The following is a 16,765-nucleotide window of genomic DNA, read 5'->3' as shown; positions in this document are numbered from 1 at the left end:
GCGAGCATAGCTCAAGGACTGAGATCCCATTTTTGACATTTAAGGAATCAAGAGAAGTTGGGAGGTGAGGTGAAACCCAACCAACTTCTGCCCTTCTGTAACCACCTCCCCCTCAGATCACTTAAGGCCATGAATAGCCTTCATGTCTCCTATTGAAGATTTAAGATTCCATTTCTTCATGTTTCTCTATTAGTCCCATCTGGATGGTGGATTTCTCTCCAAGCCTCATTGTCACATCTATGGAATGGGAATAATAATATTTCCTAGAAGGTGGTTGAGTTTAAATGAGATATTTAATGAGAAAAATACACATAAGAGTGTGTGGCACAAAGTAGGTGCTCAATAAATATTATTATCAGAACAAACTAAAACAAAAGAGGTAAACTTAATTGCTAAATATTTTGGGATTTTTAAAAAATTAAGCTACTTCTAGCAGCTAGGACAGCAAGTTAGAAAACTAAGAGGCTCCAGGGTCTTGTTTCCTCAGAAACTTCAAGTAAATAATGACAGATTTACTAATATAGCTTCTGGGAGCTCTAGAAATTAGTCAAGAATCTTTAGCAATCGAGCAGATGCCCACAGCAAGAAAAAAAAAAAAAAAAAAACAGTTAAGATGTAGAAAGGTTTCTGCTGTTTTTGTTTATCTTTGCCCCCTCCCCATACTTGGTGTGGTACACTGCAGTTAAGGGTAAACCCCCCAATTCCTGACTCCTCTCTCAGGACAGAAGGAATGTAACTTGTTTGCAATATTTTGCTTTGGCCTGGGGAATTGATCTGTCCTACCTGATTTAAAGGAACAGCAGAGTTTGAGTATCGGATTGCAGATCTCTGAAAGTAGCAGCAAGTACTATGGTGTGTGAAAATGGAGGACAAGAGATAATGGACAGAGATACACAATTGGACATCAAAGATCCTGAGAAGAATTGAGGATAGGGTGTTTAGGGCCATTAGGACATTTAAAAACTGGCAGGTAAATGGGAAAATTTGGGGGAGGAGGAACACATAAACAGGCCCTGGGAAGGCAACTTTCTTAAAAGGCCTGAGATGACCTTAATCCATCATGCTGGTAGATTGGTGAAGGTTTTCCTCTGTATAAGACTGAGACAAGTGTCTTCCTCCACACCAAATGCTCACAGAGTGTACAGAGGAGCAGGGAAGCATGGACTATTCCAGGAAACAAAGTAAATCTCCAAAAACTTACCCTACAGAAATACAGGCTTCAGTTCCTAGACAAAGATTTTAAAACAACTGTCTGAAATATACACAAAGAGCAAAAGAAAACGCAGACAAATTCCTAAGGAAAATCAGGAAAACTGTAGAGGAACAAATGATAACATCAACAAAGGGGAGTAAGTTATTTTTTAAAAAAAGAACTAAATGAAATTCAGTAACTGATTTTAAAATTCACTAGAAGTGTTCACCAGAAGACACCAACAAGTAGAAGAAAGCATAGTAAAGTTGAAGACAGATCATTTGATATTATTGAATTTGAGGAGCAAAAAGAAAAGAGAACAACAACAAATGAACAGAGTTTAAGGAACTTATGGAACACAACCAAGTAGAATAATATACACATTTTGGGAGTCCCAGAAGGAGAACACACAGAGGAAGGTACATTGAGCTTATTTGAAGAAGTAAGGCCCAAACTTCCCAAATTTGAGGAAAGACCTAGGCATGCAAATACGAGGCTCAACATCTCTAAGTAGGATAAGCCCAAAGAGAACCATAATTAGACACATTATAATTAAAACAGAAAAGCCAGAGGCAAATAGATAATCTTGAAAGCAGTTAAAGGAAAGCAATTCACTATGATTCATTGCGTACAAGAGATCCTCAAGAAAAATTTCAGTGAATTTCTCAGCAGAAAACTTGCATGCCAGAAGGTAGTGCTTAAAAAAAAAATCCTTGTCAACCAAGAATTCTATACCCAGCAAAGCTGTTCTTCAAAACTAAGGGAGAAATTAGTATATTCTCAGATAAACAAAAATTGACGAAATTTATTACCACTAGAGTTGCCCTATGAGATCCTAAATTATGGATCAAACAGACAACCTCATTTTTCCTTCACATTTCATTAATTATTTTCTTGATGCCTTTTAGGGAAAATGTGAAATATGAAAACATGAAAAGTTTTTTTTATAAAGATAGTTAATGTTCAAATAAAATAATCAGCATTATTATAATTTGGGCTTGTAACTTTATACTACTAGAAATATAAGGCATAAAATATTCTAAATTTGTGCTAATGGGTACATACTATATAAGGATGTCATTTGTGACAACATAAAGTGGGTGGGGAAAAAACTGTAAAGGATTAGAATTTTTGTATGTGACTGAAATTCAGTTGTTATCATTTTTAAATAGATTGTTAGACGCACAGGATGTTCTGTGTAATCCTCTTGGTAGCCACAAAGAAAATATCTATAGTTTATAGATATTAAAAAGGAAATGAAAAAGAAATAAAAATGTGTCACTATCAAAGATCAACTAAATAAGGAGGCAGTAAGAGAGGAAACAAGGACCAAAAAGCTCAGAGATGTGAAGAAAGCAAATAACAAAGATGTTTCCAGTTATTAGAATTGTTCTGGGTAGAACTTAGGTGTCCATCAAATCTTCGATGAATGAATGAATAAAGTTAATAAGAAACAGAATGAATAAATGTTGACATGAATAGGATCGCTCATGAATAAATTTGGATGCTGCTCCAGAAATGAATTGAAATTGAGCTTATTATCCTAGGATATTATAATAATATAGGATTTAAATTTCCAAGAACAACCATCGGTTACAAATTGGTGGACTCAGTGAGTAACTTTAACTCACAGACAATGTTGTCCAGCTTACAAGCTACTTTTTGCTGTTTGTTTTATAAGGGATTCTTGGCCAAGACTAAAAAAATCAGAAGATTTCACCTGAAATGGTTGGATTTCTACCTTACATTTTATAATTCAAACGTGTTGAAAAAAATGAGTCAAAATAAATACTACACTCTAATGGTTTGGCAGTGTCGTTGTTGAGGTCATGGATCAGTTTCTGTGTGATGCTTGTTAGTTTGTAAGGAGAGGTTCAGGAAGCCAGTGAGGACTTTTTTCCAGGAGTAGCAGTAAGGCATGTGCCAAAATTAATTCATTCTATAAGTGCAGTGAGCAGCCAGTATGTTAGGGACCGTGCAAGTCTCTAGAGAGAGTTGCTGAATGAGTCTAAGTTACTGATCATGATCAAGGCAACTGATAAAACAGAAAAAGAGCTCAGAGATATTTTGAGAATGAATACCAGTGGGATGCTGGGAGTGAGACAGATTCAGAGGTATGAAGAAATTGGCAATGACTGATAATGATGTTACGAAGCCCAATAAAGATGCCATTCTCTGGGGAATATTTACTTGGTTGTTAAATCCACAGGTTGGTGCATGAACTTATTAACCAGAACTGTATGGAGCTAACCAGGGAAAAGGTGATTCCGTTGCTTTTTGCTTTCCAGTACATTTCATGTTCAAAAGTTCTTAACCAGATTTCTGGTTTAGGCAATGTGGAAAGTCAATTTATGCTCTGAAGGTGGAGGTGTTTGACCTCATCAGATTTTGAGACTTAGTTAAATAATGGATTATGGAAGCAGTCAGCCTGAAACCAAATTCTGCTCCTACACCAGCAGGTTATTTAAGTCCTGGAAGCCTCAGTTTCCTCATGTGAAAGATGAGGACAATAACTGCTCATAAAATGGTTGACATGAGGGCTGGGGAGATAGCTCAGCTGGTAGAGTGCTTGCCTCGCAAGCACAAGGTGCTGAGTTCGATCCCCAGTACTGTTTAAAAAAAAAAAAAAAGATTGACATGAAATATAAAAAAATGTTCTCTGTAATGGAAAGGTTTTATTTTGGGGAGTGGTTTGTGTCATCCTTGAAAGAAACGAAGACAGTAAATATCATGTCCCTGAAATGCCTCTTTCCACCTCTGAGAACTTAGCCAAGCCAAGGGAACAATGAGAGCAAGCGTAGATTGGAATGTCCAGGTAAGTATTATCATGAGGGACGCTGGTTCTGTCTCTCATGCACTAGAATCTAGAGCAAATTTGGGTCATCTGTAGAAACTGCATTCTTACACAGATGTCAGGACAAACTAGTCCTTGGAATTAAACTAATGATATCACTGTGTATGTAGCCTAACCTGTAAAATCCCTCTCCCTGTAGCAACTGGTATGAAACAGAACCGTGGAGAGGATTAGTGCTCATCCAGGCAGACAACACTGTACAAAGCCCTGCGAGGGATGGGGGTGTGACTTATCTAGCCCATCACTTTGGGACCATCCCTGAAAGCAGTTTTTAATTAACCTTATATCTCATATACCATCTCCGGGTTTCTTCTTTGGTCTTTCAGCAATCCATCCCTTCTCCCTAGCACAACTAGGAAAATGGATATATAGGGTTATCATGAAAATTTAGAGGAAGGAAGAAAAGGGTGGAGAGAAAGTCATTTCAGAGGGCGTATTAGCCTTGAATAACAATGTACGAATGCATGTTTATGGGGATCATTAAACTTTTATCACCTCCAACTCCATCTCAGGTGAATTCTCTCTTCGTACAAAGATGAGTTCTGGGTGAATTTTCACACCTCGACTGAGACAGTAGCTGGACACACCACCCATTTTCTACTCTAACGTCTAGTGGCATAAATATTTTTCTCTGGATCTGTGTCTTAGGAAAAGACAAACCATGCGCTAGAGGATTTCTGCAGACAGGAATATTCTGGAGGCCACAGGGACTAGTTTCTCTGGACACACCCTAAGGCCACACTTGAGTAAATTGTTCAAACAAAGGATTTTGGTTAGAATTGCCACCCTCATAGGAAGATGAATAACTTGACTTAGGTCAAAGTGTCAGATGTCAGGTACACATCAGGTGGGCTATCCCACTCCTAAAGTCAAGCCCAGGTTTGATAAAATTAGACTGCTGTCCCATTAGTTGTACTAGAGAGCTCAGGTTTGTGATTAGCACTTTGCCCTTGGTCCCAGTTTTGGATCACTGTGTACCAGATACTTTTACCTATTCTTTAACTAAATTTAACAGTGAGTCTATCCCCGTCTCACAGATGAAACCACTGAAGCTCAGAGAAGTGAGGAGACAGCCAGGCTGGGAGTTGAACCCTGAAGTGTAAGATTCACTGCTACACTGATACATTGAGGAAGGAGTTGTCCTTGATTCTGTGCCTCTTAGCCTAATAAAAACAAGATTAGGCCATTGAAGTCACCCCTCTCTCCACCCACATCATGATGCCCTCTTACCTTCTCCATTTGAGCCCAGTAGTCCAGCACGTAGCTTGCGAAGTTAAACTCCTCAGGCGTATCATGATCGTTCCACTTTGGGACTCTAACTCCTGATGAAGATTGGCAGCACAGTTTCCGAGGGGCAGGGTGGAAGCTGTGGAAGGATTTGTGGATGCCCCAGAGGCCCCGAAGTCTCATCATCCACTGCATAGTGGAGTGGTCCTCAGGAACCGGACACAGAATTCACAAGTCACCTCCTGCGCTGGGAAGAGATACCTTACAGAGTGGTCATGCAGCAGGAAACTTTTCTGCAAAACGGATGCATGTTCCTCAGTTCATTGCTAGAGTTAAAGCTTTGCTTCAGCTCACCAGAGTCTGGAAGGCACAGCTTATTGATTTAGGTGGGGATTTATCTTCCCAGCTGAGGAGCCATGGGGCACAAAGTGCTACACTGTTGGTGCACATTCATGGCAGCCTTCTCCATGGATTTAAGTCAAGGAAGGCAACCACGTGGCCAGCCATTCTCTCTGTGGTAGAAACTGGTCATTTTGGAAGTTGGATACTCCAGGTTATCTTTATTTCAGAGACCAGTCTTCCCACCATGTTTAGTTGGGGGTTCCCATAGAAACTGCCATGTCTTCCCATTTCCTGATTAACGGGTTAGGGTTAGGGTTAACTAGTCATTCCTAATGATTTTATTATCCCAATCTGGGTTGATCAGAATCCTTCTCCAGGTCTCCAAGTGTGTGTGTGTCTGTGTGTGTATTTGGTCTCAAAGAGTAGACATGGCTGACTCTCACTAGGGGAAGCCCCAAAATGCATATTTGGGTAACTGTGGCTATGATTCCTGTCATGTGGACAGAGGGAAGCTTATGTTTAGAGGGATGAACATGAGGGTAGCAAGAATTCTGGAGGCATTCAAATCCCTGCTGTCTATTGCTCCTGAGAGGCCCCTCAGCCTCTGCTCCTCTTGTGTATTCTGTGAGCCAAGAATTTCCCCTTTGCCTGAGACTGGCTTTCTGCCATTTGGAACCATGTGGATTCTGACACACCATCCTCAGGGAAGGAGTTGCTAGTATCATAGCCCCTTCTGTACTGGACTTGGATGTGCACACAAGATCTGCCCTAGGATGATCTCCTGGGCAGCCATTCCCCGCCCATCAGAGTTAACACATGCAAGGAAACCTGTTTGCCCTTTTGGAGCCTGAAAGTATGTTTCCCACCTGGAGTAGAACTCTCCTTTATTCAGGTTCTCCTTGAATTTTGAATAAAAAAAAATTTGCCTAAGTTAGAATCTACCTTTCCATGAACATGTTTTTATTGTTATTCTATGCTGTTAGAAAATCCTTTATTTCAGAGACGATGTGTTTGGAAGTACCCTTTAGATTTTAAAGACTGGTTGAGATGGACTAAGTGAAGATGACAACTAGATTGTTGACTTAAAGACTCCAGTGGTCTTTAATTTTATTGTAGGAGTGAGTATATTGAAGGGTATAGACCCTAGGCACAGGGTCTTTATAGAATAGACCCTTCTGAGTTGTTTTTCAAATTTTTATTCTAAATCAACAAATAATAATCTTGCATATTTATGGGCTACAGTGCAACATCTTAATCTATCCATGAAAATGTTGACTGAACAAATGTTTGCCTCTTGGCAAACCGTTTTGAGATTCAAGCACTTTGTCACTCACAATGCCACCTTCCCTCAGTTTTGACAATAATCCGCTTGGACAATAGCTTTGTAGAGTAAATCAATAAGACCAGTCATGGCCAGCAACACTGGGCACCAATGGGCTGGAGATGAGAACTGTCTTATTTTGTGGCACCTTGCTCCTTGCTAACCTTAGCTGCTCAACCCCTGTTGACAGTTGAGCTTTAAATCCCTGGTCTAGGCTAACATCCCAGGAAGGACAGGCCTTCCCCCAAAGTTGCAAGGCAAATTGAACAGCAGAACTGTTTCTTCCCCCTTTGCTCTTTTCTGCAGTGTGCACCCCCCTCCACAGCTGGGAGCTGATTTAGAGTGAGAACACCAAGTTCAGTTGCCATATTGCTACACCGGTATATATATGACCTTGGGGGTCTTCCTTAAATATGAACTCACTGTTTGCTCCAAAGACAGTGCAAACAGCCCCTCAATAAGTGGCTAAAGGAGAAGACCAAAGGGAGAGATATGATGTGGGAATCCATTCACCCTTTGTGGGCATTTTGTGAGCCAGCCATCTCTTGTCCCTTGAGGCCAGATGAATTCTGTCACACAGACACCCCCATCCTTGGGGCGGAAGCTGCTAGTCTTTCAGTACCTTCCCCGCTGGACTGGGATGGTCTCTTGGACAGCCATTCCCAATCAAGTTAACATACGAAATGACACCCATTTCATCAAGGGCTGCATTGTGTTCCCCCCAAATGCACGTTGGAGTCCTAATCCCCAGTACTTCAGAATAGGGCTGTTTTTAGAGATAGGATCTTTAAAAAGTCAATTAGGTTGAGGTTCTCGGGATAAATCCTAATACAGTGACTGCTTTCCTTGTAAGAAAAGGAGATGAGGGGCACAGACAAACTTGGAGGGAGAATGCCAGGCGAAAAGGAAGGTGGCCATCAGGAGAAAGTCCTGAAAAGAAATCACCTTGACCTTGAACTTCTAGTCCTGAGAGAAAATAAATTTCGGTCAGTCACTCAGTCAGTGGTAATTTGACACTGCAGCCCCGTGAACCAATAACCCTCATGATCAAATAAAGAATAAATGATTTTGACATCATCTTATAACCATGGTTGCAGTTCTAATTTGATCTTCATTATATGCGATGGCCAAATCCAGTGCCCCGCTGAGAAGGAGTGTGGCAGCTGAGAATGTGGCCTTGGGGATCAAAGAGCATAGGTTCCACTTTCAGCCCCTTCCTGGGCTCGGCCCCTGCGTAACTGCGAGCAGTTTACTTAACCTCCCCTGCAGACCTCAGGAAGACGGGCGGCAGCTGCGTGGTCAGGGTGATGGCTGAATGGCTTCCTGAAGAAGACATTTCCCACCAACCCAGCACAGGTGCATATGCTAGGAAGAGGAGCTGGTAGATAGCGCTCTCCCCGGGGAACCTCGCTGAAGAAATGGTCCCTCAGCCTCTGGAACAGGGCCTAAAAAGAAGTGGGGCTAGATTCCTGACTGTAGACATCACAGGGTCCAATTTTGCACTGATATATATGGGCATGTAAGAACCTGATCTCATGATGTTAAGAAGATGAAAATTCAAAGATACCTATATTTATACATCTATGCCTATGCCTATGGCCATATCAGTATCTACACCTGTATCTATCCTCATAACTACTTATGTTATCTATAATTGCACCTATATATATCACTGTCTACAACTATGTTGATATGTGCATAGCAATAACTCTATCTGTTCTATACCTCTCTGTTGCTCATAGTGCTTGGTACATAGGAAGTACTCAATAAACTGTTAGAGTCTTTCCTTCTTTGTCATCGTGGAGAAAACTAGGGAAAGAATACCCATAAATGGTCAGAACGCTTGAAAAAGATATTGCTAATTTCTAAAATACCTATTGTGGATGTGCTACATATGGTTTTAGACACTATCAGAGATGAATTAGACTGGAAGAGTCCCTACCCATTTGAAACACAGTCAAGAGCATTCTATGGACATAGCTTTAAAGAACAATCTTTGAGGTGCTTTAAAGTACACTCTGAAGGCAAGTTTGCACGGTGGCTTGGAGAGGTAGCTGGGCTCCAAACTGCATGCACAGGCACGCAGTTGCCTTGAAAATGTTCTGCAACCCAACTCTGACTTCACAGACCTTTGAACTCAAAAAACTACTTAATGAGGCAACAGAACTTGATGTGTAAGGGAATCCTGGAGCTCCAGAGCCACAGTCTGACTTCTGGCTCCACCGCCGACCACCTGGGTGATCTTCGCAGCTGTCCATGTCTCTGGACTTGGGGACATAGCAACACCTACTTCCCTATTTTCCAGTATTGAATAGGGTACACAGTAAGAGCTCAATGCATGTTGAGGTACCCTTCAACTCCCAGCAATCCTAGGACCAAGCTCCTCCTTAGATACATTTTTAAAGAAGATGAATGAAGGTGTTCGTTTCATAGAGAGTGGATCAACTTCTGCATTCCGAAGTTCTCTTTCAACCCTCGACTCTCACGCCACACTCTCCACCCCACCCCCACCATGTCCAGAGTTGCCTAATGGTAAATCAGTCACCTGCTATGGGCCAGCCACTGGGTTCCACTGAGCCTGTGTGTATTCCCATTAGTTCTTATCACCCAATATCACCATTCTTATTTTCCATTAAGGAAATGAAGTGTCAGAGAAATCAAGTGACTTTTACCCAATGTCACCTAACTTGTAAGTGGCATTGCTAGGACTTGAAATTAGATTTTCAGTTCAGGGCTTCTGACACACACACACACACACACACACACACACGCTTTCAAAGAAGCTACAATCCATCTTACCTGGTCCTGTTCAAGACACAGCTGGACTAGGTCCCTGGTAGGAACAGGAGAGAGAGCTTTGTTTTTATTTCCTCTGTGTCCAGGTCCTTTCCAGATGAGTAGTCAGCAGAACTTGGTTGAGAAGAACCTTGAGCGGAGAACTGGTCAGGAATTGGTTGACTCAGCAGGGGGAGGGGATGCTCAGTAGAACAGGATAGAAGATAATTGCAGGTCTCCAAGAGAGAAAATCGGTTAGGAAGACAGATTCTAGGCTGGGGATAGAGCTCAGTTGGTAGAGTGCTTGCCTCACAAGCACAAGGCCCTGGATTCAATTCCCAGTACCTCAAAAAAACAAAAAACAAAAAAGACAGACAGATTTTATAGAGTCACCTCCCATTTTTGTGGGAGGATCCTGAGTGTGAAAGAATAAAATCCAGTGGAACATGTTCACCAGCTCTCTGTGGCTAACCTGCATCCCTCGTCCAGCTCTGCACCCCCTTGTCTTCATCTGGTGACAGCTGAATGACAGCATGACTCAGCAGCTATACACTGTGCCCTGGAGGCCGAAAGATCTGGGTTTGAGCCACGGGTCTGTCACTAAACACCTGACAGATCTTTGTTGACTTCCTTGTTCTGCCGCTCACTTTCCTTATTGGTAAAACTGGAATGGAAACAGTCATTTCCCAAGGTCTTATTTATGTTTATTAGGATTAGATGAGATAATGCATGAAAAACACATAACACAGTGCTAAGCAAAACTGTTAATGGCTGTGTAAAGCCCCAATGAGTTAACTTAAAAAGTTGCCAGAGCTGCTGATTCTAAAAAGGGGTTAAAAATGAAAAGCTACAGATGAGCTGAAATCAGCCTAGCTAGATAACAGATGACCTTGGCAGCTAATTGAGGCTGTTGTTAGGGGTAACAGGAGATCCTCCCAACTGCAGTCAAGCTGACCTCCTAAAGACCAATGGTTACTATGATAACCAAAACTTGGCAGCCAAAACGTATCCTGATATGCAAACAAGGACATAAACCCTCCAATTGTAAAAGAGAAACTGAGTCCCTTTGTCTGAAGTGTATAAAAGAGCTTGTAAATTTGTGCTTGGGGTACTCGGCATTGACTGCTAAGCTGGTCTGTGTCGAGTGCCCAAGCAGCTGCTTGAATAAACTGGCTTGGTCTCCCTCGTGTTCTCTTTGGTGGTGGTTTGGGGCTTGGGCACAGCACCTACTCAGAGGACTGGGCACAACATTTGGGGGCTCGTCCGGGATGGCCCCCCGGTTGACCCCAAGGAGACTCCTGGGACCCCAACTGTGAAGCCTGACCACTGATCAGTAAGTTGGAAGGATCCTGACTTTGTGTGACCGGTCAATTTGTAGGAGGGCCCGATTTGTGTGCCTGTGTGATCTGGGTGGACGCACCGAAGGATCCTAGGCTGGGGAGGCGAGAGAGACATCTCTGCCCCCGTTAGGTCGCGTTAAGCGGCATCTGGGACCCTTGGAGCATCATTTGGTCGCCGATTTGGTTGTGTGAGTGTGAGTCTGAATGTCTGCACAATGGTTAATATGTGGACTGTGAAAGTCTTAGTCTGTCTGTTGGTACTGTGTTCACTGTAGGTCTGTGTGGTGTGTACCCTGGGCGTCCTCGTGTGGAACGTTTTATTGTCTCTCTGTTGTACTGTTTTGTGTGTGAATTATTCTTCTCCATTTACTTTTTGAGCACGCTTTGAGCTTCAACCATGGGTCACTATGATGATTTTAAGAGTCCTTCTCACCATCTAGGTGTAGAAGCGAGAAAAACTAAATTGGTTACCTGCTGCCAGAGTGAATGGCCAGCCTTTGGCTGGGCCGACCAGTAGAAGGAACCTTCAATCTTAAAATAATTAAGCAGGTAAAGGACTGAGTTTTTAAGCAGCTGGGAAGCCACCCTGATCAGGTGCTTTATATTTAACTTGGAAGGATCTGATGGTCAGACCACCCTCTTGGCTAAGATGGTTTTTTTTTTTTTTTTTTTTTTTTTTTTTTTAACAAAAAGATAAGTAAATTACAGTTAACATGTATGGGATTACTCAAATGTGTCTGTGAGAGACATCTGATTAATTTGCAAAGTTAAAATCCTAATTGTTAAATAACATTGAGTACTCTTAACTCCTTAAATTCCATGGAATAACATACTTAAACATTATTGGTGTTTTCATAGGTTGGTAAATATAAAAAGAGTCTAGAATTGCCTTGTGTTATTACTAAAAACAAGGTTACTTAAGAGTTATGACCTAACAGGTAAAACCCCAACCCGGAGGGTGAGTGTTCCATCTGCTCCCTTACCACTTCCTCCTCCTCCCCCTCTGGTTCTGCAAAGCTCCGAGGAGCTCTTAGATTTGGATTTAGAGTTACCACCTCCCCTCTTGCTGTGTTTCAATTAGAGTACTATAAATAACAAAGTATTTTATCTTATTAAAATGGAGTAATTTATCTAAATTCAGAAATTTCATAAGAGTTGTTTCAGAATGTGAATAGAAAGGGGTCAACAGATAGGAAAGAAGAAAATAAAAAGTTCTGGGTATGGAAATATATTTAGTAGAAGGAAAAAGGAAATGTTTCTGGGCAAGAAAGTGCTTATGTGATGAAATATATGAGGGTCAAAGTAAGAGCTAAGAAAGTCTGTGTAAGTAACAAGTTTGTGTGTAACTAAGTTGGTTACAAGTATGTGAGACAATCAGTTAAAGCTGTTTAAGGTTTTTTCCTAAAATCAAATACTGATTTACTCTTAACATTATGTCTGTTAAGTTTCATTCTTTAGGACAATTAGTCTTGAAAATGGAGGTTTATACAATTATGGTTAAACAACTGTTAAAGTATTGTACTATGTTACAGGGTCTGAATTTTTCTTTCAAAACTAAATTTGGTTAATATAAAGGTATCAGGTTAATTGTGTGATGGTTACTCTTTGTATATTAAATGTGTTCATATTTTCCAGGTATTTAAAACAGGAAATTTATCAAACTGCTATTCTCCAAACTAAACTTGTCTGTAATGGTAATTTTAAACTTATAAAGAGTTTAAAATTATTTTAATTGGATTTTATTGGGGATTTATTTCTATTGTTTAATGTTCTGTTTTAGAACCTGTTATCAATAGGGTATATATAAAACTTGTTACTTTTTACACTGAGATAAAAATTTAAATGTAAATGTATTTCTAAACATTAGTGAGAGCCTGATTGTCTACATGTTCATATTGTAAAACATGAAAGCATTTTGCCACACAAAAGAAAAGTTAAAAACTCAGCCTTCCTTTGATTCCTGTTTTAGATATAATGTTAAATTGTGTTAACTAAGGTTCATATAGACTCAGGAGTCAATATATGTGAACTTCTTAAAATGACATTTAAGAAAGAGTGTAATGCGCAGTAGCAAAAATGGGACAACAGTGACTGAGATTGGGGTCTCTGACCTCATGACTGACATGCCTGGTACCTGGGAGTGTTCCTGTGCAGGAGCACAAGATGCCTAACTGCTGTGGCAGTACCCTCCCTGGGGAGGCTTTGTACAGAAGTCCTATCAGCTCTAACATTGATCTCAGGCACACAGCACTTGGGCAGGAAGGAATTCTTTTGCTAGATAACCAGTGTTTCATCAGCTCTCTTCTCTGGTTCCTGCTCACCTTATAGTAACTTTGGAACCTAACATTGCACATATATAAAGATTGCTGACATAACTCTTTAGATCTGCATTTCCATCAGAGAACAGAGCTCCATCTGATCTCAGCTTAATCTTCAAAATCTGTATTTACAAACCTTTATTTTCTAATACTCCTTTGCCCCTCACTGAACTTGAAAATTTGGTCATGCTGGTCATGGCAAAAGAGGCAAAAATTAGCTTCAGGATTAGAACATTTTACTTAAGATTTGTAAAGAGCCCCGCCTTACCTGAGGTAAGGCTCTGCCTCCCACCTTATGGCATGTTAGAGTGGCTTCAAAATGAGCCAGACTTCTTCAGCTTATTTAAAGTTATAGTCAAAAGATTGGTTCTTGTTGTAAAATTACTATGATCTCAAACAGGGTATAATGTAGAACTCAGCCAAAATTCAAGATAGCTATTATACAAGCTAAATATGTTTTTACTCTTGCTAATTTCATTTTGTAAAACTGTTGCCTGTTAATATTTTGCAGAGGTAGCTGCTTCCAGAACATACAACCTAGGTAACTTGTGATAATAAACCATCACCTACAAAACAGATAGTATGTGGTGGTACTTAAATAAAAGGGTAAATAACTGTAAAGTCATAGACATTGAAGTTAAAGCCAAGTACTCTTACTTTATGACTGGTGAGACTGGCTTGCTGGATGGTTAAGATCAAATTTAGAGATTGAGATTAAATACAGAAGCCCAAAAAATCTAATATTTGGGTCTTGCCCTCAGTCAGCCTGAATCCAGGGAACAAGAGAACTTCTCTAAGGAGCTTTGCAACTCTGGGTCACACAATCTCCCGATCAGGGAGATTGATGAGACCACTGGAGGATAAAAAGTCACTCAGTGCACCTGCTGCAGAGGAGGGTCATTGAAAAAGGGAGACATCCCTGATGCTTCCAAGGGAAGCCACCTCATCAAGGAGACCCTGCCTAATGAACGACACTAATGGAGCTAAGAAGCTGTTCTTGAGTTCTCTATGAGTGACCCCTGTGGGAACTCAGCTGACTCTTAACAGACAAGAACAGGTCAATTTGACCAGCTTGTCCATCACCTGAGACCTCTATGACTCCTGCTAGGGCTGGACCCCGGCACTTGAGAGCTACACAGAGCTCCTAACATTGTACTTTGCAGCTGTGAAAAAAGTTACATAGATGTGCTAGTCGTAAACACCTATCAAAATAGTTAAAACCAAAATATAGCCATTTTTAGACATTTAAAAAATAATAGATAATAGTTAAATGTAACTTAAGGTGTACACTTGTGTTAGCCCCCTAGAATAAGTAAAGATTGGAAGCTACAAAAGAGAGATTCTTAGGCAAATGTGCCTGATAACTATCAAGAGAAACTGCCAGAGTCAGGAATTTTTAGTCAGTTTAAGGCCTACAGACCTTCCTAAGCTACACAGGTATACTTAATCTATGTTTGCTAGTATGATTATCTAGCCCTAAGTAACAGAAATATAAAGATCTCTACTAAAAACAGGTTATAACAATAAAAGGATATTTTACAAAAATCAGATGACATTAAGTAGCTTAGCTATATTTTCTGGGAACATCAATGACATTAATGGTTAAATGTTGTGTTTACATTCCTGATAACTTGGACAATGTTAAAGTTCCCAAATAAAGGCCTTGTCCTCTCCAACCTTTGTTGGGCCTTGTTATGGGAAAAATTTCTCAGTTCTTCCACCTCCTGGTAAGGGATTATTGATTTCTGTCATCTTCATGATATTCATTGACATGTTTCAGATTCTGCAACATTTATTTTGTAATAATCTCATTTTAGTGCTCATGTCTTTTAGTTCTTCTCTCACAGAAGCACCCACCCCCAGATGCCTTTACAACCTGGTCTTCCCCAGCCAAACTTCTACCTTGAAACCCTCGATTGACCTGACTTTTAAGAGGGAACTCCAAACTGCTTGCCCCATGCCACCCCCTCCCAGCTTGAAGAAGCCAGAGCAGTCATCGCCCTCTGTCCTTACAGCAGTAAGGAGTTCCTAAAGCAAAAGGGGAAAATGGGGACAAACAGTTAGTGTGAAAATAGGGGATCAGTCAAATTGAGGAAATGGAGGCCATGAAGCCATCTGCCTCTGGAAGTTGGAGGCCCTGCTGGCCCCCATAAGACAAGGGAGGAAAGAACTGGAGAACAAAAGAGATCTTAACCTATAAAAGATGTAGGGTGTGCTTACTTCTTGGGACTTTAGAACATCAGCCATGGCCTGCCATCTTGACCATGGACTAGTCCTGCAGTTCCCCAGGGGACACCTACTGTGTCTCCTAGGTGCTTCCTCTGGTCTCTATTCTCTCCTGAAAGAGACTTCAGCTTCCCTCCTGGAAGAAGTCTGTATTATCACCTTTAAATGAAACCTGCTTAATATGCTATATTATATGTTACCAGCTGCCCCAGCCCCAACTCCCCCTTTTCTTCCTACTCCTTTGCCCCCAGAGATAATCTCTACTAGTACATTAGCTTCTACCAATACCCTTCCTATTATTTATAATCCCACTGCAACCACAGAAGGTCTAAACTTACTTTTCCTTCAACAGGGTAGATTATGTGTAACACTTAATGAACGATGCTGTTTTTATGTTAATCATTCTGGTGTATTAAAGACAAAATAAGTGCTGTTCAGCTAATGGTCCTCTGGGCCCAGTATTCTGTTATCCCTGATGCTCCTGGTGGTCCATAGTCCTTAGGTATTCTAATGATTGCTTATTTGCTTCTGTATACTCGCTTTCGCTGATAGCGAAACTGACTAAAAATTCCTGACTCTGGCAGTTTCTCTTGATAGTTATCAGGCACATTTACCCCTATGCACAAGTCAAGGGGGGATGTAAGGCCCCAATGAGTTAACTTAAAAAGTCGCCAGAGCTGCTGATGCTAAAAAGGGGTTAAAAATGAAAAGCTACAGATGAGCTGAAGTCAGCCTAGCTAGATAACAGGATGACCTTGGCAGCTAATTGAGGCTGTTGTTAGGGGTAATGGGGTATCCTCCCAACTGCGGTCAAGCTGACCTCCTAGAGACCAGTAGTTACTATAATAACTAAAACTTGGCAGCCAAAACTTATCCGGATATGTAAACAAGGACATAAACCCTCCAATTGTAAAAGAGAAACTGAGTCCCTTTGTCTGAGTGTATAAAAGAGCTTGTAAATTTGTGCTCGGGATACTTGATTGACTGCTAAAAGCTGGTCTGTGTCGAGTGCCCAAGCAGCTGCTTGAATAAACTGGCTCTATCTGCAGTTGCATATGGCTTAGTCTCCCTCGTGGTCTCTGTGGTGGTGGTTTGGGGCTTAGGCACAGCACCTATCCAGAGGTCTGAGCATAACAGCTGCTGGATTAATTTGGGATTCTAAGAGAAGCA

The 16,765-nt window shown here is 41.0% G+C and overlaps 1 protein-coding gene across 3 annotated transcripts in view; it reads right to left on the bottom strand.

Annotated features, from left to right (window-relative positions):
• The window catches only part of ACSM1 (acyl-CoA synthetase medium chain family member 1), a 50,079-nt gene that overhangs the window by 23,354 nt on the left and 9,960 nt on the right, over nt 1–16,765 (bottom strand). The window contains exons 2-3 of one of the 3 annotated variants that reach the window (XM_079120887.1): nt 9,736–9,947; nt 5,277–5,515 (exon numbers count right to left, since the gene is read on the bottom strand). In XM_079120887.1, coding sequence (XP_078977013.1) covers nt 5,277–5,468 — 192 coding nt within the window. In that variant the 5' untranslated portion in view covers nt 5,469–5,515; nt 9,736–9,947. Of the gene's footprint in view, nt 1–5,276; nt 5,567–9,735; nt 9,948–16,765 lie in introns of all 3 variants that reach the window. The other 2 variants (XM_079120886.1, XM_079120885.1) reach the window with 2 other exon arrangements.

Source organism: Sciurus vulgaris (genome assembly GCF_902686455.1).
Source record: "Sciurus vulgaris genome assembly, chromosome: 18".
NCBI classification, from domain to species: domain Eukaryota; kingdom Metazoa; phylum Chordata; class Mammalia; order Rodentia; family Sciuridae; genus Sciurus; species Sciurus vulgaris.
The sequence above is the reverse complement of the archived record's forward strand: the minus strand, read 5'-3'. Positions and strand labels throughout refer to the sequence as shown.